This window comes from Myxine glutinosa, chromosome 14, assembly GCF_964187855.1.
Source record: "Myxine glutinosa chromosome 14, kmMyxGlut1.1, whole genome shotgun sequence".
NCBI lineage: Eukaryota > Metazoa > Chordata > Myxini > Myxiniformes > Myxinidae > Myxine > Myxine glutinosa.
The window spans coordinates 64,092,027-64,115,110 of NC_136274.1; the positions used below are offsets into that span (position 1 = coordinate 64,092,027).

The window sequence follows — 23,084 nt, forward strand, 5'->3', positions numbered from 1 at the left end:
TAAAATGGTACTAATATTATTATTGTTCTTAATATTACTAGTATTAATAAATGCTTTGTTACAATGTTATCATTGTTTTTGTTATTTATTTTGTAATCGGAATACCATGCCATGGAAAGACCAACTGCTCTATGCACCTTAACATGCGTGTTTTTGGAAACGTGTTTGGAAACAGAGGAATTTTTCCGGATTATTTGTAGTTAATAAGTCTAATCATCTCAGAAGATCATATCGAAATGTGTTCTTATTTTGAACAGGTTCCAGGGCTGTTATGCTGAGTCCGCTGGGGAAGCTCAGAGCTCTTTCATATGGCCCCCTCAATAGGAATTTCTAAATGTGTCAGTGCCTACAGGGGGCGGTATTTTTGACCTTCGTCCTGATCGCCACAAACCATCACTATGCCACTGTATATATATATATATATATATATAAACCGTTCGATGTCCCAGCAGACAGGTAACCACACCCCATCCACGTTCCCACGCTGACATCACCTACGCTCTTCGCAGCTGCAGATCAGATGCAGGGAGAAAAGCCAGTGCAGGAAAGAAGCACCAGTGTACCTTTATGGAATTGTGATAAATAACCACACGACATTTCAACCAAACATCATGTAATCGATTCTGATAGCAAAACGAACAAGGCAAACAGAGTCATTGACATTTGAGATGCCATGCGAAGGCCATTCACGTTAATGCTTATTAATCAGGCCACGAGGTACGTTTAATTAGGTCCGAGGCAATTAAATGCGAGCGGAAGGTAACTTTCGGTCTCGTAAAACAGCAACAAAGGAAATGCAATTTCATTGAACAAGCACACACAGCACACACAGCACACTTAATGAAGGCCCTGATGGGAGGGAGAGGTCCAGGCTTTCTTGAACAGGTCGACAGGTCCCCTTGACACACGACATCGTGCCAGCAAGTGCAATTAAGAAAATGTCAGTTTCATTAAATGCTTCCAGACGAGTATTTGCCATATGTACAAATGTGTTGGCACACACAAACACACGCACTAACCGAAGCTAAGGTGAATATAGTTTGAGTCCCTGGAGATCTCCTGTTTCACCTCTTGAAACCCGCCTCCTTCCTGAAACACACACACAAACAAACACCCACACAAACAACCACACACAAACAAACATCCTCCTTCCCCCCCCCCCCCCCCCCCAACAAACAAACACCCACCCAAACAACCACACACAAACAAACACCCCCCCCCCACACACACACACACACACACACAAACAATCACACACAAACACCCACATACACACAAACAATCACACACATACACACAAACAATCACACACATACACACAAACAATCACACACATACACACAAACAATCACACACATACACACAAACAATCACACACATACACAAACAATCACACACATACACACAAACAATCACACACATACACACAATCACACTCACAAACACACACAGACCAGGTTCTGGCCCAAGCGACAGTCTCCACCACCCAGGTTGCTCCCAACATTTTTTCCCTTTGATCCAATATGGCTGCCAGACCACGTCAGCGATGACATCATACGTTTATATTCTCTAATATAATTGTTGCATAGATCACACTCAATACATTTCAAACTGATCAGACTAAGCGTTGTCCCTGTCGAATTATGACGTCATAATTATTGGCACCAATGACGTCATCGTTAACACCTATTCCCCATATGGAGTTCTTTGCAATGAGCCATGCTTAAATTTTTTCCATGCAGCGGTTTTGGAGATATAGAGGTGCAACATTTTTCGGTTTTTCCAAGATGGCGCATGTACCACATGACCTGTGACGTCATGATTGGCATTAAAATATTCTAAAGGAGGAGGCATTCCTATGGTGAAAATTTCATGTCAATCGGACAAACGGTTGCTGAGAAAATGAATTTTTAAAATGCAGACATAGCACACGGCACACGAATTGCACATGTACGCACATGAATGCTTAACCCCGCTTTTCGCTACGCGAGCACAGGGTAATAATTTGGATCCAGATCTTCACCAAAATGTATTAATGTCGTCCTTGTCACATACCCAACATCTCCACCAAGTTTCGTCTGAATCTGTCCACAACCTATTGAGATATCATGCTATATATACTTTTTGGCCCCAATCTCAATGGTGAAGAATCACTTGAAAATTTAAAAAAAATTCTCGTATCTGAATCGCAACGAAAATCAAATCAACTCATCCTCGTCACACACCCAACTTGCCCATCAAGTTTATCGGAATTCATCCATAAATTTTTGAGATATCCTTTTTGGCCCCATCTCTGAATGGTGAAGAATCACTTTAAAAAATAATTCTCGGATCCAAATCCGGATCTTCACCAAAATCGAATCATGTGGTCCTTGTCACATACTCAACCTCTCCACCAAGTTCGTCTGATCTCGTCCACAACTTTTTGAGATATCTTGCTCACAGAGAGACAACAGACAGGGGTGAAAACATAACCTCTGCCCACCTTCGATGACAGAGCTAACTAGAACGGCACTCAGTAGAGAGCATATACCTCCACATGGTGAACAGTTTACGTTTTGTAACCCACTGATAGGCCGGATCCGGATTCCGACCTGAACCAAAATCTAATTTAAAAAATATTTAACTAAAAAAATGAAATAACTATTATATCCGAATCCAGATTCAGATCTTCACCAAAATCTAATCTATTTGTCCTTGTCAGACACCCAACATGTCCACCAAGTTTCGTCCAAATCCGTGCACAACTTTTTGAGATATCCTGCTATGTATCGGTTTTGGCCCTAACTCCCAATGGTGAAGAATCACTTTAAAAGTTCTAGTAGCCGGATCCGAATCCCGATCTTGACCAAAATCTAATCATTTCGTTCTCGTCACATACGCTACATCTCTGCCAAATTTCGTCCGAATCCGTCCACAACTTTTTGAGATATCTTGTTCACAAACGGACAAACAGACAGATAAACAGACAGACAGGGGTGAAAACATAACCTCCATCCACCTTTGGTGGCGAAGGTAATAACGAAGGCACCAGGAAGAGTTTAAAATATGTAAAATAAATAAATAATCTTTTTTTTTTAAGAAAGTAAAGTCACAACAGAAACACTTCAATGATTAGAGCTTTATTTCTTCAAGTTCATACATACTTGTGGTGAAAGGTATTCATGCACCAAGAGTTCAATTAAAAAAGAAACTAAACATTCCCAAAAATGGCTTCTGTTGTACATAAAACACAAACAAGTTAAAAATAAACAACAACCCCATATTCATATTACGGCACCTGAATCAAAAGTGCATCGAGTGTTGTATTATGTGGAGCAATTGACCGTTTAAATCAGTTTCCAACAGCTGCGTTATGAGTATTTGACGACCGATGTGCACTCGCTTATAAAAAAGCAGAAAAACAAGCAATGTTCATGCTAAATTATATACCCTCAGCTACATATCCAAAGGCAATTATAAAATCCTCCATCGGCATCGATAAATTACGTCCGCCCGTTATTATCCCTCTCCCCGTTAGTTATTCTCTTAAAAAGGGGGGGGGAGGGGGAAAGGTTTTGGCGTAAAGTCTTATGGCCTTAAGAGGATTAAAAATTCAGTTTGTGTTCCATCCTCATTGTGACGTCACTATTGGGTTGCTATGGTGACGAGTGAATAATCCCAGAGTTTTGCGTGATGCACGCTCCAGCTGGCATTCATCAAAGAGCCTGCTGTCTTGCATTCTTCAATTCACTTGCACACGAGGACGGTCCCTCTCAATGAATATTGTACATCTTAAAAAGCATTTGAAATTTCTAAAAAATAAAAAAAGAATCCTTTATGTAATCAAATGGTCCACCACCGTGGTTGTTTTACTTACATTTTACTTACTCCTCTTTAACCAGCCGTATCATTACTACCTTCTAGTGGGGTAGGCCGGGGAATGGTGCTGGCCCAAGTCTTTCTGGAACCGTCTTGCTAGGCCTAACATTAAACTGTAGCAGGAATTTAGAACTTGGTCAGGGTGCTGGTGATAACTCGCCTCCTTTTCGGGATATTTAAGGTCCACCAAAAGTGCTGGTATATGGGTCTTTCAGTTCAACATCCATCCGAGGGATGGCACGCACATTGATGCTTCACTCCGCATGCCGAACAGCAGGGCGGCATTTTAGAGCCGGGTCGAGATTCAAACCTAGGCTAGACAACTCAAAGGTGAATGTGCATACCTATCGAGGCTATCCTGGAAACCCTATGCCAGCCAAAAAATAAAATAAAACTCCCCTTTGTCAAAAAATTTTCTGCATTTTGTTTCAAAAGGCTTTTCCACATAAAAGCAGTTTTATATCTACAATTCCTTGAGAATATTGCGATTTCAATCTCCAACATTGTTCTTTGCTCTTTCCTGAAAAATAAAAGTGAAACTCCTTCCCTTTTGGTTTCCTAAAAGTTCCTAACTAATGTGCTATTTTCCTCAGCAGTTAGGGTGCGGCTTGGGATCCTAGGATCCTGGGTTCGAATCTCGGTCGATCGCTGAATTAACGGCAGGGGGGTTGACTCAGCCTGTCATCCTTCCGAGGTCGGCAAATTGAGTACCAGTTCACTGGTAATTCCCTGTGTGTTGCAAGAAGCGACTAACAGGGTTGGCAGCAGGAAGGGCATCCGGCTGTAAAACATTGCTTCAAAAAGGGGACCACGGTGCCCAAAAAAGGCCAACCCCTGCTCTGTGGGGAAAAATGGCCTCTAAAGGTGGTTCTATTCTATGAGCAAACACATTCCTCGTCCGCCTCTCCGCTGGAGCCACAGTGAAAAGCATGCGAATCTCTAACTTGATGTTCCTGGGACAGGCTGAAGTACAGTCAAGAAGATCGAAGCTTTCCTTTATGTAACCCAGGATCCCAAGCCGCACCATCACCGCTAAGCCAAAGCTTTCCTTTATGTAACCCAGGATCCTAGGATCCCAAGCCGCACCCTAACCGCTAATCCAAAGCTTTCCTTTATGTAACCCAGGATCCTAGGATCTCAAGCCGCACCCTAACCGCTAAGCCAAAGCTTTCCTTTATGTAACCCAAGATCCTAGGATCCCAAGCCGCACCCTAACCGCTACGCCGAAGATTTCCTTTATGTAACCCAGGATCCAAGAATCCAAGGATCCCAAGCCACACCCTGACCGCTAAGCCGAAGATTTCCTTTATGTAACCCAGGATCCTAGGATCCCAAGCCGCACTCTGACCGCTAAGCCGAAGATTTCCTTTATGTAACCAAGGATCCTAGGATCCCAAGCCGCACCCTAACCGTTAAGCCAAAGCTTTCCTTTATGTAACCCAGGATCCTAGGATCCCAAGCCGCACCCTAACCGCTAAGCCAAAGATTTCCTTTATGTAACCCAGGATCCTAGGATCCCAAGCCGCACCCTAACCGCTAAGCCAAAGATTTCCTTTATGTAACCCAGGATCCTAGGATCCCAAGCTGCACCCTAACCGCTAAGCCGAATATTTCCTTTATGTAACCCAGGATCCTAGGATCCCAAGCCACACCCTAACCGCTAAGCCAAATATTTCGTTTATATAACCCAGGATCCTAGTATCCCAAGCCGCACCCTAACCGCTAAGCCGAAGCTTTCCTTTATGTAACCCAGGATCCTAGGATCCCAAGCCGCACCCTAACCGCTAAGCCGAAGCTTTCCTTTATGTAACCCAGGGTCCTAGGATCCCAAGCCGCACCCTAACCGCTAAGCCGAAGCTTTCCTTTATTTTACGTCTTTCTTGACTTAACGTACTCATGCCAGTCTGTGGCGGTCAACGAGAAATGAGTTCACATGCTCTTCAAGCCGGGCGTCAAGACCGATTCCAAAAATTCAGATTCGGCAGGTGGTTGTAAGTATTAGTAGCTATGCAAGACATTTGTGGTGATACATTCTAAAACGACACATACTTGGCAATATAAACATTTGCACAAAAGTGCAACATTTCGAGGGCCAAATTGCAGTTGAAAAAGCCTGGTAAAATACAATTAGAGGCCGAGAAGAAGAAGCGCAACACTAGACGAAGAAGAAAGGGAATAGAGGAGGAAGAAGAAGAAGGAAAATCTGGCAAAAGGAAGTGTTACATAAACAAAGTATGTCATGGCACACATTCACATGGCTTCAAACTCATCAATGCGCTGTTTGGTGTTGCCCATGCGGATCTGTCGGAGAGTCTTATACTTGTCACGTCCTGCTTTTACGTTCTCCAGGTGCAGATTGTCATACTTTGTGTTCTCTTTCTCATTCCGAGCTCCTTCTAGGTCATTTTGAAGTTTCTGCGCATTCATAATAAAACAATACGTCATCATACGTAAGTAATCATAATGATAAACAAAATGCTCAAACACAGTGTATAATTGCCCACCAGGTGTTGATCCAAATATCCCGTACACAAAAATAAAAGAGCGACAGGACAACAGGTAGGCAAACCTTTAGCTGCATTTGCAGGTGGCTGTTCTTGTTGCTCTCGGTCACACGGCTTTCCTCGCTGCGCTGCCGCTCGACGCTGGTGTGTTGCAAGTCCGCAGTTTGATTGCCATCTTCGTACCTTCCACCTGGCATGTTTATCATTGTTGGTGGTGGTGGTGGGAAATCGTTAAAGTTGGCTTGTTGAGTTGAATGGCTGGTTCCTGAGCTATTTTGGCTGCTTTGGGTATTTAATCCAGTACTGTTAAAGTCCATGCTGCCATATTGGCTACTTGTCTTGTCTGTGATCACAACTTGCTCATAGCCATATTTGGATGCACCGGTGTGGACGTTAGAGGTGAGGTTAGACGTTGGTGCTGGTGGCTGGTGCTGCGTATCTTTCACACTACTATGTGTCTGGTACGATACAGGTGGCTGGTACGGTGCTGGTGGCTGGTACGGTGCTGGTGGCTGGTTCGGTGCTGGTGGCTGGTACGCTGCTGATGGCTGGTACGGTGTTGGTGCCTTGTACGGTGGAGGAGAACTTGGAGATACTATGTCCTGCCTTTGCCTCGAATTTCGATAAGGAAATGGGGATATCAAGTTTGAAGGTGAGGTTGGCGGATTCGCCTCCTGCTGGTAGACGTTCCCCTGTTGTATGGTGCTCTGGTAAGATTGCGAGATTGATTTCGCTCTTTGCAGCTCTTCCTGAGTTTTCTGCAAGTCTTCTTCAGCCTTTTGAGCCTGTGATGGGCCCAAGATAAAGAGGAATCAATGTACAGCCTGAACAATACAACACATGTGTGAACAAGTAGAAGCATTTCCTGTTTCTTCAAGTTTTATCACATCTTACTATAATTCACCAAATGTCCATCTGTCCGTCCATCCGTCCGTCCGTCCGTTCCCAGGTACCGCAAAAACGGCTCAACCGATCGCAAATATATTTTGGGTGGGTATTCCTGGGACCCCCTCGAGTAAAATAGGCTATATTGTTTTTCCAATTTTTCCAATTTTCCAGTTTTTCCAAATACGATGGAATAATATTTACCGATATGAACAGTGATGTGGCTTTTATTGAAATTCCACAAATACTGTTTAGATTTTGATGAGAATTACGAACCTGCAGCGAATCCGGAAGTGGACAGATGACGGCAATGCGCGGGTTTGATAATATCCAAATACAGCCGTCATTCAATCGTAATGTTAAATCGTTAAACGTTAATCGCGTTAATCGTTTTGTTAAAGTATCAATTGATGATTGGAATTGAGTGAATACAATTACGATTTTGAATTCGTAATTGTGTTCACCCAACCGTATGGAACTTCACATCAGGATTTAAATATTTGTTTATGTCACGAATGTTGTTAAAAGTTTATTTTTTATATTAATGTTATTTCATTTGTGATTGGAGTTATGCTGTTTGGAATGAAAAAAGAGATATCGAGTTCAAGTGAATGACGGAATGCCGTGATGGTTTCTACTTTCTCAACGTGAATTCACGGATCGCCATATGCAGATTCGCCATTTATGAGGTATGGAACACACGTACCTGTTTGTTTGCGAACGGGTACGTTTTTCATGGAAGTCCTTCACAAACTTGCTGTCCATGTCTGACGTGCGTCTGAAGGTGCTACAGGAATGTGGAATTTATTGGTTTCATGCTTTAGCATTCGCCGTTTCTGCATTGCCTGTTTGCTTCTGGCCACCCACCCATGCGTAGCATGGGTACCTCACCAGTTAAGATAACATGCAAATACACAAGTGTCTTTAGTACAGTCCTGAACTGAAAAACGACACTTGCTTTCCACAACCTGAGTTGTTTCGCCTTAAAAGCTTATTTAGAAAGAGAAAGCATCAAGTATACCACATACATAAGTTAACATAGTAATACAAACTACTTCGTATATCCCAACCCAAGGTCTGGCCTATTAAAGGGGCCATCTATCTATTATGTACACGCAAGAGAATAGAAAGTGGAAAAGGCCAATAAAAGGTGAGGGGAATATGTGGAGATATCAAAAGTTTCATCCATTATATGTATACGATATGTAAATGCATTTTGATCCAGGAAGCGAAAATTCCATCATCTAAGCCTGGTGTTGGCTTAACAGTTTGGATGGCTGGTTTAAGATCTTGGGGTCTTCAGTTTGAGTCCCTATATCGTGGTGTTAAATAACATCAGGTGGGTTGACTCAGCCTTCCGATGTCGGCAAAATGAGTACCAGCTTACTGGAAATAGGGTGCACTGCATCAGTGGCATAGTCGAGCCTCATCAATGATGCAACCAGCAGCCACAGGCTGCATACGAAATTATGATCTAGCATTATATTTATAAAAGCCAGTTCATTTTTGGACCATGTACGTGTGGACGTACTGCCTTCACCCCATTGGTTGGACAGCTAGCCCGACTCCACCCACAATTGTAACCTCAAAAAATTCATACATCTGCCATTTTGTAAAGGCACATTGGCCTCTGGTGTCAGCCCATGGCCGAGTGCAATTGGAATTATCCGAGATATAGAACCATGATGCATTATATATGCACATAAGCAGTACGGATGTTTTTATTTCAAGTTTGTAACACAGGTTATTTTTATTATATTTGGGAGTGATCGCGGCAGCAGTCTGTGGCCTATACACCACCCAAATAAAGGCATGATGAATTTCAGTTATAAATTAATGTTTTTATATGTAATTTCGGTTTTAGCCCAAGTTTTCAAGGCCGAATCCTCCTATTAATTTGCAATTGGTCACTCGCTTTGACACAAATACAATTTTTTATTACAGACTGTGGGCATCAAAAAGCTACCGTGAAATGGGGGTGAATAGGGACAGCGAGGTGAATAGGGACACAAACTGAAAAAAAGTTCGGAAACTTTTTTCACTGAAAATTGATACCATACTGATTTGTTGATATTTGGGTTGAAAGTGTTCTCTTGTTTTTTTAAAAAGCAACTTAGTCCCTATTAACCCCATATATGGGTTAAATAGGAATAAATAGGATTTTTATGGCTGTCCCTATTCACCCCGTTTTATGGGTGAATAGGGACAGTCGCTAATACAAAAAAATAATAATCAAGAAACAATCCTGAGTTTCCAACTTATTGCTAAATTGATAGCTCAGATGGATGCACATAATATGCACCCATAATATAAACCACGGTGCCAATGAAAAAAATATGGGATAAAAAGTTTCTCCAAACTGTCCCTATTTCTTGATTATTATTTTTTTGTACTTTTTTTCAGTTTGTGTCCCTATTCACCTTGCTGTCCCTATTCAACCCATTTTACGGTACATATATTGAACAACAGCTTCAAACAGAGCACCGAGCTGCCATTGGAGCATTTAAATTGCATCAGATGTGGCAATAAATGTGAATTGTTGCTCCCAGCTTGCCAGCTCGATGATAGAAGACGCCATTTGCATTTTTGCTGCCTTTACCCCTACCCCGTTTAGAATCCCGTGCGGGAACTGACAACTTGCGAGTGATGTAAAAATACAGATTTACAGGTCGCCTGTATTTTTAAGGGCTTTTCTGCGAGTATTGAAATAATTTACAGTCCGTATATCGACTCGAGAGAAGCACATCCTGGGAAAATGCATAAAAGAGGAATGAAATAAGAGTCGGAAAAAGATGAATGAGATGCTAATTAGGATAAACCAGTCAATACCAATGAATTGCACAAATACAAAGCATGATTATCGGAACTTCATAACTGTTCACGTATGTAGGAGAGGTCAATTTAATTTAGCCACCGCTCACCTGCTGCTGCCAGTTGAGTGCCTCTTTCTCTTTACGTTCCTTGGCCTCCTCGAGCTGGTTTATCTTGACCGTGTACTGGGACATCTCCTCTGTCTGAAAACACAGCAGCAGATTGGTGAAGATGACTCAAATTGGTGAAGATGTGAAAGGTACACGTACACACACACACACACACACACACACACACACACACACACACACACACACACACACACACACACACACACACACACACACACACACACACACACACAATGTGCCACACGTACACTCAACCCAAAGTGTGCATACTCTTAATTGCTACCTTCAGGTATTTATTTTAAAAAATACATATATATATTTATATATATTTCAATTGTTCAGCTGTTCTTGCACCTTTCTGAATGAAGAAGATTCAAGCTATAATTCCACACAAGTGGAATCAATAAAATCGCCATTCATGTTTTCAAGAATACACTTTTGAGGTTACACTAACCTCCTCTTCTCTCAATTATAGCTTGAATCTTCTTCACCTTTACACTGTGCCTTCTGTTCCTATTATCCTGCAGAAGAGTCAACACCTTGACTAACGCTGAAAAGAAAGCAAGTCCAACAATAACCGGATGAAACATCTACGAGAGTGTGTTCAAAAAAGGTCTTATGACGAATACAACACTCCAAGAAACGCCAAGGTTTCTTTTTCAAAACACAAGCATATATAACTTGTAATAAAGCATTAAAAATATATATATAAATACATCTATACGTTTAATTGAGAAGTAAAAAAAAGAAAAGCCATGGCATGTTTTGGATTCTTGTAAGCATCTCATTTCTAGAATACTTTGAACACCGTTATGTATGAACCACCTTTAGAGGCCATTTTTCCCCACAGAGCAGGGGTTGGCCTTTTTCGGGCACCGTGGTCCCCTTTTTGAAGCGATGTTTTATGGCCGGATGCCCTTCCTGCCGCCAACCCTGTTAGTCACCTCTTGCGACACACAGGGAATTACCAGTGAACTGGTACTCAATTTGCCGACCTCGGAAGGAAGACAGGCTGAGTCAACCCCCCTGGCGTTAATTCAGTGATCGACCGGGATTCGAACCCAGGATCCTAGGATCCCAAGCCAGTACCCAAACCACTAAACCAACACCAAGCTTGAACACCGTTATGTATGAATGGTACAAAATCATCAAAATAGTCAAATCAGGTTTTGTCAGGTCAAATCAGGTTAAACAAATCAAATCGGGTTAAACTGTATATCATAATTGAGAAGCTTGCTCGCCAGATGGTTAACCACACCTATGAATGTTCAGGACGTGGCAACGAAAATTAGGACAGCAAATTTCAACCGCCCAAATATGGGAAACGGTACGCTAACCGCAGTGGGGAAAAGGTGAAGCAACGTTTTGAGCCTAACGGCAGTGGGGAAAAGGTGAAGCAACGTTTTGAGCATAACCGCAGTGGGGAAAAGGTGAAGCAACGTTTCGTTTTGAGCATAACCACAGTGGAGAAAAGGTGAAGCAACGTTTTGAGTGTAATGGCAGTGGGGAAAAGGTGAAGCAACGTTTTGAGCATAACTGCAGTGGGAAAAAGGTGAAGCAACGTTTTGAGCGTAACGGCAGTGGGGAAAAGGTGAAGCAACGTTTTGAGCATACAGTGGGAAAAAGGTGAAGCAATGTTTTGAGCATAACCGCAATGGGGAAAAAGGTGAAGCAACGTTTCGTTTTGAGCATAACCGCAGTGCGGAGAAGGTGAAGCAACATTTTGAGCATAACTGCAGTGGGAAAAAGGTGAAGCAACGTTTTGAGCATAATCGCAGTGGGAAAAAGGTGAAGCAACGTTTTGAGCATAACTGCAGCGGGAAAAAGGTGAAGCAACGTTTTCAGCATAACTGCAGTGGGGAATAGGTGAAGCAACATTTTGAGAATAACCGCAGTGGGAAAAAGGTGAAGCAACGTTTTGAGCATAACCGCAGTAGGGAAAAGGTGAAGCAACGTTTCGTTTTGAGCATAACCGCAGTGGAGAAAAGGTGAAGCAACATTTTGAGTGTAATGGCAGTGGGGAAAAGGTGAAGCAACGTTTTGAGCGTAACTGCAGTGGGAAAAAGGTGAAGCAACGTTTTGAGCGTAACGGCAGTGGGGAAAAGGTGAAGCAACGTTTTGAGCATAACCACAGTGGGGAAAAGGTGAAGCAATGTTTTGAGCATAACCGCAATGGGAAAAAAGGTGAAGCAACGTTTCCTTTTGAGCATAACCGCAGTGGGGAGAAGGTGAAGCAACATTTTGAGCATAACTGCAGTGGGAAAAAGGTGAAGCAACGTTTTGAGCATAACCACAGTGGGAAAAAGGTGAAGCTACGTTTTGAGCATAACCACAGTGGGAAAAAGGTGAAGCAACGTTTTGAGCATAACTGCAGCGGGAAAAAGATGAAGCAACGTTTTGAGCATAACTGCAGTGGGGAAGAGGTGAAGCAACATTTTGAGAATAACCGCAGTGGGAAAAATGTGAAGCAACGTTTTGAGCATAACCGCAGTGGGAAAAAGGTGAAGCAACGTTTTGAGCATAACTGCAGTGGGAAAAAGGTGAAGCAACGTTTTGAGCATAACCGCAGTGGGAAAAAGGTGAAGCAACGTTTTGAGCATAACTGCAGTGGGAAAAAGGTGAAGCAACGTTTTGAGCATAACTGCAGTGGGAAAAAGGTGAAGCAACGTTTTGAGCATAACTGCAGTGGGAAAAAGGTGAAGCAACATTTTGAGCATAACCGCAGTGGGAAAAAGGTGAAACAATGTTTTGAGCATAACTGCAGTGGGAAAAAGGTGAAGCAACGTTTTGAGCATAACTGCAGTGGGGAAATGGTGAAGCAACGTTTTCAGAATAACCGCAGTGGGAAAAAGGTGAAGCAACGTTTTCAGAATAACCACAGTAGGAAAAAGGTGAAGCAACGTTTTCAGAATAACCACAGTGGGAAAAAGGTGAAGCAACGTTTTGAGAATAACCGCAGTGGGAAAAAGGTGAAGCAACGTTTTGAGAATAACCGCAGTGGGAAAAAGGTGAAGCAACGTTTTGAGAATAACCGCAGTGGGAAAAATGTGAAGCAACGTTTTGAGCGTGAGCCATTCTTGGTGCCATCTTTCTTGCTTGGAAGAAGTACTCTAGTCTTTATAAAGATTAGTTTCCCATTCTGTGATGAAAAGTAAGATTGTTGAAATCACATTTTTCACATATCTGCATTGCCTTCATCAGTGGGGTTTCAGGCCTGCTTTGAGATGCCCATATTGGAATGTTGTGCCAGTTGATCAAATTATATAATCCCTTCACCATTTCTGAAAGTTATCAAGAGTGTGGTTCACTTTACAGCCATGTTAGGGCAAACACACAAATAACTAGAACTTGGTGGAGCACATGCATCTGCTAGGCTGAACAGTTTACGTTTTGTATCTCACCAATAGGCCGGATCTGCATCCGGATCTGAATCGAATCGGCTTGCTCTTGTCACCTACCAAACTCATCCACCTAGTTTCATCCTAATCCGTCCATTATTGTTTGAAATATTGTGGTTATATATCTTTTGGCCCTATCAATAAGCTTGGTGTGGGCTGACTGATGCTTGTACCTATACGAGAAAACAAATATTTGTTGAGGAACCAGCACACAGAGCTAGCTGTTTGGTCAGGTGGTTAAACACTGGTTTCTTTCTCCACTGGCTGATGTGGGTTTGATTCCCAAGGCTGCTCACTCTGTCCAACCTGCATAAAGCGAGCATTGCGAGTCTGCCAAAACAGCCCTAAATACGAGCTGAAGGAGGCCTTCGTCCTGCAGATGACCCAATGGGCTAATGCCAGATCACTATTAGTTAGCAAATGCATACTGGACCTGGAAAGAGTTCCAATTTGGGCCTGATGGTTGCGTCAACCCTAATGCATAACTGTGCTGCTGATGCAATACCCCATTCGGATCATTAAAGTCTCCAAATTATTGGGACAACTTTTTTTTTTGTTTGTTTTGTTTTTTGGTTGTTTTTTTTGTATACAAGATCGAGGCTCGTGTAAGAGCTAACATTAATCACAAAAAGACAAACTGACACATAAAGCATAAGATAAAGGGAGCGGGAGACAAGATGGGGAGAGAGAGAGGGAAGCACACAAGTACAACATTTGAGAGCAGGGAGATCGGGAGATCTGTGGGAGGGAGAGGGCTTGGGGGAGGAGGCACAGGAAAGGGATGGGAGAGGTACAAAACACATGGACACTGCTAGGACTTCCAGGAAAGAAGTCGGAAGTTCAAAAAAGTGGATCTGGGGTGAATGTTGAAAGACAAACTTTGGTGTTTAGTCTTTATCAGTGTTTCGACAAAAGCTTTTTAAAGACAAAAAAGGGTTTAGTCTTAATCACAGTGGATTTCATATCCAGAGACAAGCCCTGATTACGCAAACAAAACACGGCGATTCGTTGGATTAGACCTTGCAGGGATTCAAATCTGGGTCGATTGAGTCACTTGTGATCGCTGCTTCATATCGCATGCTTACTCACCAGCTCTTCTTTGCTCTTCTGCTGAGTGAACGCCTGCTGTTCCAGATTCGATTTGGCGTCCTCAGCCTCAAGACGCAATTTCTCAAGATGTTGAGCTTCTTCCAAGGCAGACCGTCGTTCCTCATCAAGCTTGCTGGCATGCGCCATCTGATTCTCCAGCTCTGCGTTGGACAAGATTTGTGGTTCGATTAAGTTGTCTTTTTGAGAACTGCATGTATTGACATACCCATATACAACATGTCTACTGCATACATGTACAGATGATACCCACATATCAACGTGTAACAAGTACACATGATTCATACTTTGCTATGCAATAATCACCAGGTCACTCTTGAGTTTGCGGATGAATGATCAAATTTGAATGACATGATCATAGACCGGCATTTGGAAGAATAGGATGCACAGTATTCCTCTACATGAGAAGAAAACGATTTATGGAGAATCAGATTAAAAGTGACAATATCCAGACTTTGGCAGTTTGTCTTTTTGCTACAACTGCACACACAGCAATTCATATCTTAAACACGACATGCCTGGAATTAGTGATAAAGTCATCGGGTATTGGGACGGCGCGATACTCATCGCTTGTAAAAGTGAATGAATGAATGAATGAATGATCGTTTCAAGGCCATTTTTCCCCACTAGAGCAGGGGTTAGCTTTGCGGGCCCCTTGACAATCATGGTTCCCTGTTTGAGGCAATGTTTTTTTTATGGCCGGATGCCCCCCTTGACGCCAACCCTAAGTCACCTCTTGCAATGCGCAGGGATACGGTGTACCTATTCTAAATCGGGGTACACACCGGGATCATTCATCCCAGCAAGCTGGTACTCAATTTGCCGACCTCGGAGGGATGAACAGGCTGAGTCGACCCCCCTGGCGTCAATTCAGCGATCGATCGGGATTCGAACTCAGGATCCTAGGATCCCAAGCCGGCACCCTAACCTCTAGGCCAAACACCAGGCTCTATCTTGTAAAATCGCTTGTAAAAGTCAGCAACATAAAATCTATGCGGTCTTTCCGACGTGGCACGCCTCCGTTAGATCAGGTCGGGACAGCAGGATACCAAGAGAATTTGCAGCATGAAGAGGAAATAATAGAATTAGCATGAAAGTCATTTCTTGAAAGGCTACTGATGAAAACATCATTGTGAGAAACACTACACGTGATTATTGCTCGTGCCGATGTAAAAAAAAAAAAAAAGCCAATTTCCAGTCTGGCTCCATCGTCGCTCTCAAGAGAAAGGCAATTCTGGGAGAAGAAGCCTCATTTAACATCGAACTCTTTATCTGTAGTTTTGCAATGAGCCATTGGCCTTTGCTCGCTGGTTCCGGCTCCATTCTCCATTAAGATGGCCTTTCTTATCGCCCTTGCAACAGAACACGGGACCGGTAATTAAAATAAACACCACGGCCTATAAAAACACGAATAAAGATAAATATTGCTGCACTAGGCTCGAAGAATTGTGCTGATTAGCGAGACGGGGGATTTGAAAAAAAAAAAAACTCAATCAAACACAATCAACAACACCACAGTCGGAGAGACTGGAATTTCGTCCAAAGAAGTTGATTAAATGGGTACGACACCTAATGATTTTGCGGATGAATGACACCTAATGATTTTGGAAGGAAGGAGATTGCCCTGGATTTTAAAAATTACACTTGTCAAAAAATATTCTTCAACTCCGATGCTACTTCCTATGTCAGACTGCATCGTTTTGGTGGAGTATTGTTTTTCTAAACAGGGAAATAAAGAGAACTCTTCCTCCACCACTCATGCATCCCCCCCAAAAGGCCTTCCCATCACTCCCAAATCCCCTCCGAAAGGGTAACCCATTATGGCCTGTTCTGATGTTAGAATGCACAGATGGTTCTCTTTCAGGTCACATTTCAACTATGTTTTTGGCAGTCATTGTTGAGTTTTTCATAACATGCATACTGCACATAACATGTATATATTAATGTATATAGTGCTGGAGTAATGACATGAGGTTGCAACACAGGCAAGATGAGCCAACTGGCCTTTTCCTCGTGCCTGAACGTCACTTTACAGATCATAGATTATGAAATGTGCCTTACAGTGGGTTGGACCACCAAATGACTGAATTTGGATAATTTCTGGAAAACCACATGACCCACTGGAAATTCACAAGTTTAATAAAGTGTACCGTGAAATAGGGTGAATAGGGACACAAACTGAAAAAAGTTCGGAAACTTTTTTCGCTGAAAATTGATACCATACTGATGTGTTGATATTTGGGTTGAAAGTGTTCTCTTGTTTTTTTAAAAAGCAACTTATAGTCCCCATTAACCCCATATATGGGTTAAATAGGAATAAATAGGATTTTTATGGCTGTCCCTATTCACCCCGTTTTACGGGTGAATCGGGACAGTCCCCAATACAAAAAAATAATAATCAAGAAATAGGGACAGTTTGGAGAAACTTTTTATCCCATATTTTTTTTCATTGGCGCCGTGGTTTACATTATGGGTGCATATTATGTGCATCCATCTGAGCTATCAATTTAGCAATAAGTTGGAAACTCAGGATTGTTTCTTGATTATTATTTTTTTGTATTAGCGACTGTCCCTATTCAGCCGTAAAACGGGGTGAATAGGGACAGCCATAAAAATCCTATTTATTCCTATTGAACCCATATTTGGGGTTAATAGGGACTATAAGTTGCTTTTTAAAAAAACAAGAGAACACTTTCAACGCAAATATCAACAAATCAGTATGGTTATCAATTTTCAGCGAAAAAACTTTCCGAACTTTTTTTCAGTTTGTGTCCCTATTCACCTTGCTGTCCCTATTCACCCCATTTTACGGTAGTCATTGCTATGGCCGCCAGGATGGCCTAGGCCACAGAAGTATGCACACTCACCTTTAAGCTATCTAGCCTGCGTTTGAATTCTGACTCAGCTATAAATTGTCATCCCAGTGTTTCACAGGAAGGGTAAGCCTGGTGTCTGCTTAATGGTTAAGGTAGCTGGCTTAAAATCTGAGGGTCGAGTTCAAGCAAGGCCATGTCGTTCCATTGAATTAACACCAGGTGGGTTGACTCAGGCTGTCATCCTTCTGAGGTCAGCAAAATGAGTACCAGGTTACTGGTAATAAAGGGAATAGCATCAGCAGCACAGCCGTGCTCCCAGGAGGTGATGCAGCCAAGCAGCCACATGCTGCATAAGAAGAAATAAACATGCAGGGTGATTCATCAATGTGTTTGCCGTCCCTCGGATGGACGTTAAACTGGGCATCCCATCTGCCGGCATTCATTGGTGGACCTTAACCCTATTCAGGCTGGGATTTTTGGAAGTAGGTTTTGGCTGGAGGGGTCATTTTGACTCCCCCCAAGATCTAATTATTAATTAAGCAAATACGCTACTTTTATGCATATTTTCAAGTTTCCTTTGCAAAATTTTGGTATCAAATTGATCATTAACCTCTCATTGGTATCAAATTGGATCATTAATTGGTATCAAATTGCAAGTCTGCACAAGACTTCAAAGAAAAAGTCATGAAACAGTATTTGGCAATTCGCTTGGGTTACAGAGATATTGCAAATTTTCTACAGGGAAGGGTCATTTTCCCCTCCCAACCCCAGCTTGAATAGGGTTAGTTATCCCATGATGTCTTTTGCGAAGAGTAGGCGAGCTATCGCCAGCAAGCTGAACAAATTACAAATCCCTGCCCTAGCCTACTGCTGAGAAGGCAATGACCAACGACCCAATATAATCCTTGCCAAGAAGCTGCTTTGGCAGCACCGACACTCTGAAACTGAGTATGTACTATGTGCACACCAGAATGAGAATCAGAAGTCCTTGCTATTGAGTGGCTCCAATCGCTAAGGAGTTCCTGCCCTGCCAAAGTAGTTTCCTCGGCAGTGATTTTTCCGCACTGGTTTGCCTTTTAACTTCCAAGCACAAGTCCTAGGCAGGTGTCGAGCATTTCGCTAAAGTCCCAGTTCACACAATGACTTCCTTTCTGTATTTGAACATCTACAAGGAAATTTCCTTGTGATGTTTAAATAGTATGTATGCGAGATAAACAGCATGGTGCAAAGAAAGGAGAAACAAGCGTTACGCCTCGGTCCCCCGTCGGTGAAGTGATGTGAGTTGACAAAGTAGAAGATGTAAGGCGGCCATCTTGGATTTTGACGTGGCGACCCAATTTTCAATAGCTTTCTTCCTTATGCCTCGATACACCCACACACCAGATTAGAAGTTGGTACTTCGCTTATTTTTCAAGATATTCCGCTCACAAGGTTCAGACATACATGGCGGCGGCCATCTTGGATTTTGACGTGGCGACCCAATTTTCAATGGCGTTCTTCCTTATGCCGAGATACACCCACACACCAAATTAGAATTCGGTCCTTCGCTTACGCACGCACGCACGTCCGCACGCACGGACGGACGAACGCACGCACGGACGGACGAACGCACGCACGGAGGTGAAAACCATAGTCCCCCTTTCGCTCCGCGGTGCGACGGGGGACAACATTCAACATTGTAGGGATTTCACATTTTGATGGTCTGGTTCAGCGAAATAAAAATGAAGGCTCCACCAATGAGTACAGCTATCCCGCAGGAAAGCGTCCGACGTTTCGACCACCAAGACATTGTGTGCCAGGTGTTGTGTATCCTTCAAAAATGGGAGTGGGGAAATCTCAGGATTCCAAAGTGCAGATGGTGCGGCCCAATGTTGTCATCATCATCGCCTTCCGTGTGGCATTGGGTGAGGTGAGAGGTATGTGGGTGGACCTATTTTAACTATAGTTTTTTTTAGTTTTTTTTTTAGAAATCGAAGTCAAATCATCATAACAAAAACACAAACCAAACTAGAATGCAACAGAGGAAAGTGCTGACTCCCGCCGTGATGGTTCTCTCCAAATAGGTCAAGGTTATTTTGTGATCTGCTGTACTACAACAAAAATTTTAGAAATGACATAACTCCATATGCATGTTCCAAGTATGCAGAGACAGTAAAATTTCATTCATTCTGTTCATTCTCTTATTTTGTCAGAATAAGTTTGGAATTTAAAAATTTATATTTCAGAATCATTGGAATCTCCCATGATGAAGCTAACTCCGAGGGCCTTTCACTCACTCACTGCAGGCAGGTTGGTGGTCTTTCCGTCTTCTACCAACTCCTCTCCGGCCTTGCTCCCTCAGCTCTTTCTGTGGGCTGTCCCCCTAATATTCCCACAGGTCGCACAAGATCTGCCAGCAACCCTCTTATGGTTAAACTGCCAAAATCAAGACTCTCTGCTCACCTTCACTCTTTCATTCCCCTTTTCTCCCGCCTCTGGACCAAACTCCCTCACTCTTTTCAATCCCACTCCTCCCTCCAGGTCTTTAAAACAGCTGTTCACCACCATCTCTTATCTTCCCCCATCCAAAACCTTTTTTTTTACCCCCGCTAATTCACCCCAGATCCACATTTTTGAAATTCCAACTTCTTTCCTGGAAGTCCTTGCAGTATCCATGTGTTTTATACTTCTCCCCCCCCCTCCCCCCAACCACCTCCCTTCCCACACCTCCTCCCCCCAAGCCCTCTCCCTCCCACAGACCTCCCGATGTCCCTGCTCTCAAATGTTGTGTTTGTGTGCTTCCCCCTCTCTTCTCATCTTGTCTACCGCTCCCCTTATTTATATAGCTCCCATTATTATATGTTTTATGTGTCTGTTTGATTTTTCTGGTTCTTCTTCTGCGCAATGCTGCAGAATGCTACAACATACTACATAATGAAACTGCCACCTCATGCTGTCATGATCACTCATTGGTTTACGTCGGTCATTGGCAAAATTCCTAAATATGGATAAATTGCTGGACCTTTGGTCACGTCATCCGGCCACACATTAGCATCCTGGGCTCAGTCCATATGTTCCAGCTATCGGACCGCTAGTCACAAAATAAGACATATGCAGGAGATCGTTGTCAACGGAAGTTTCTACCTGACTATTAATGGCTTTCTTAGACCGGTACCACCCGCAAAAGGACAGGAGACTAAAGGAACATCCTTTTGCATATTTCCCTGACGTTTTGGGATTGTGTTGCCCGAATTTCGCACAATCGTGTGAATGTGTATCAGAATGACATTCAATCTGGTGTGCACAATTCGCAATGTTGGCAAAAAAAACTCGAGAGCCTTTGATAACGGATCCGGCCATTTCCTTGGCGCACTTTTGATGGTTATGCACTTTGATGTCCTACATACAGTGAGTGCTCTTTAATGCACCACTTTTGAAGGTTATGGAAAAGAGGATGTGGGAATGTAACCCACCACAATACAGTGCAGCATAGCACAGTTGCTTCAGCATGTTATGACATAGTACAAGTTGTTTATATGGTTTATGTAGAGACTGTATTATACTCTATTCATACCAATTTGAGCCCTCTGTGTCTCCTTTTGAACCACTTCCAACTTCCTTTCCATGTTCGCCATGTCTGTTTGAGCTTTCTCCCGCTCCATCTCAGCAGTCTCTCGCAGTTTACGCTCGTCTTCTAAACGAGCCCTGAATAAAAGACCGTGAAACAATTTTTACACGTTTTGTCATCCTTCATCTGCACTACATCCCAGAAACACCAAAATGAGTTATGAAAACCATCCGACATTCACATGCAAAGCTCAGTGGCAGGAACCTCCACCCACCTTCCACATGGGACCTACCTATCAGAGTGTCTGTGCTGTCTCTCTTCCTCGGCTTGAGACTTCATCTGCTGGATCTCGATGGAGTCAGGTTGTCGCCGCCGCATGTACAGTTCATGGTTTCCCATGCACAGAGCAATTATTCGCTTGTTCACCTGCAGCCTGGATGCGTAGAACATAAAATCCTGGTGGAGAAAGGAACAGATGCAGCGAGCAAAAATCGCTTTGGCAACTTTTTCCAAAATCAAATTAGGAAACTCCATAACGGTTTATCAACATCAAATATATTTTTGATCAACATATATTTATGATACACCATGACACAACACAACACAAAATAAAATACTTAATGGAATGCAAAGAGGTACAAATCTCTTTTTACTTACTGGAGATTTCTTATCAATTGGCTTGATGGTGAACTTCTTGTCCACAAATGAGATCGTTTTGACTTCATTCCATGGAAAGCCAATCTTTGGGTTCATTCTGAGAGCAAAGAAGGTCATTGACAGATATCAAACACCTTTGTTGGATTTTCAAAAGTATTTTGGTGTTCCTTATTTTTGGGAATTTAATTTATCTATAATAGAGCAGATACAGTGCCTTCAGAAAGTATTCACCCTCTTGACTTTTTTCACATTCTGTTGTGTTGCAGCCTGAATTTAAAATGGATTAAATTGAGATTTTTTTTTGTCATTGATATACACATAATGCTCCATAATGTCAAAGTGGGTGTTTTTTTAGAAATGTAAGCAAAATAATTAAAAATAAAAGCTGAAATGACGACTCAATAATTATCCAACCCCTTTGCTATGACACAAAATTGAGCTCAGGTGCATCCAATTTAATTTGATCATCATTGAGATGTCTCTAAAACTTGATTGCACCCCACCCATGGCCAATTCAATTGACTGGACATGATTTAGAAAGAAACACCATATATATATATTTACAAATTTACAAAAACACCATATATATATTGGCATTTAATATGGAATATATATTTTTTCTTGACTTGGGTTTACTTTCTTAACTCAGTATATCAATCTGGTGAGTTTCTTTTACACTTTGGTGATTTATTTGTTAAAAGAACCATGTCACTGATTGTCTGTCGCAGCAAGAAGTCAACAACAGGATTATATCACAGGTGGCATGGCAAAATGTACGGACAGGTGCATTTGATGATTGGCTTCACAGTCGGGTATATAAGGGTTGTTGCGTTCTGTATTAGTGGAAAACAACTGCTGCACGTCTCCAAAAGTTATTGCCGCTTCCTCTGGAGGTGGTCCGTCAACTCGACAATGCTGTTTGTCATGGAGTGGTGGCTTTACGAAATTGCGGCATTAAACAGCGTGCTATTGCTCGGCAGTATGGCATCACTCAAGTTCAGGTGTCAAAGATCCTGAAACGAAATGCTCAGAGGGGTGTCCCTACTCCAATACCGAGGCCAGGACATCCCCGCAGAACCACAAGGGGGGATGATCGCCAGCTGCACCGGTTAGTCCGCAATGGCCGTACCAAGTCAGCTAATCGGCTTAGGGCTGAGTGGCAGCAACTGACAAATGTGCCTGTATCCAGAAGGCTAGTCAACCAACGACTGGTTCAAGCAGGCTATCGTGCCAGGCATCCCCTGAGAAAGCCACGCCTGACCAGACAACACTGCTAGCGCCGATTGCCATGGGCCAGAGAGCACCGTCAATGGCAGCCAGGACACTGGAATCACGTGATCTTCAGTGACGAGTCTAGATTTCTGGTC

General features: G+C 42.7%; 1 protein-coding gene across 1 annotated transcript in view; it reads right to left on the minus strand.

The window, feature by feature from the left end:
• Nucleotides 1-3,108: 3,108 nt before the first annotated feature.
• The window catches only part of LOC137439858 (moesin a), an 84,666-nt gene continuing 64,690 nt past the window's right edge, over nucleotides 3,109-23,084 (minus strand). Inside the window, exons 7-13 of the mRNA XM_068136021.2 lie at nucleotides 21,718-21,814; nucleotides 21,353-21,516; nucleotides 21,067-21,197; nucleotides 14,680-14,840; nucleotides 10,172-10,264; nucleotides 6,431-7,150; nucleotides 3,109-6,276 (exon numbers count right to left, since the gene is read on the minus strand). Of these exons, the coding sequence (XP_067992122.1) occupies nucleotides 6,112-6,276; nucleotides 6,431-7,150; nucleotides 10,172-10,264; nucleotides 14,680-14,840; nucleotides 21,067-21,197; nucleotides 21,353-21,516; nucleotides 21,718-21,814 (1,531 nt within the window). The 3' untranslated portion in view covers nucleotides 3,109-6,111. The remainder of the gene's footprint in view (nucleotides 6,277-6,430; nucleotides 7,151-10,171; nucleotides 10,265-14,679; nucleotides 14,841-21,066; nucleotides 21,198-21,352; nucleotides 21,517-21,717; nucleotides 21,815-23,084) is intronic.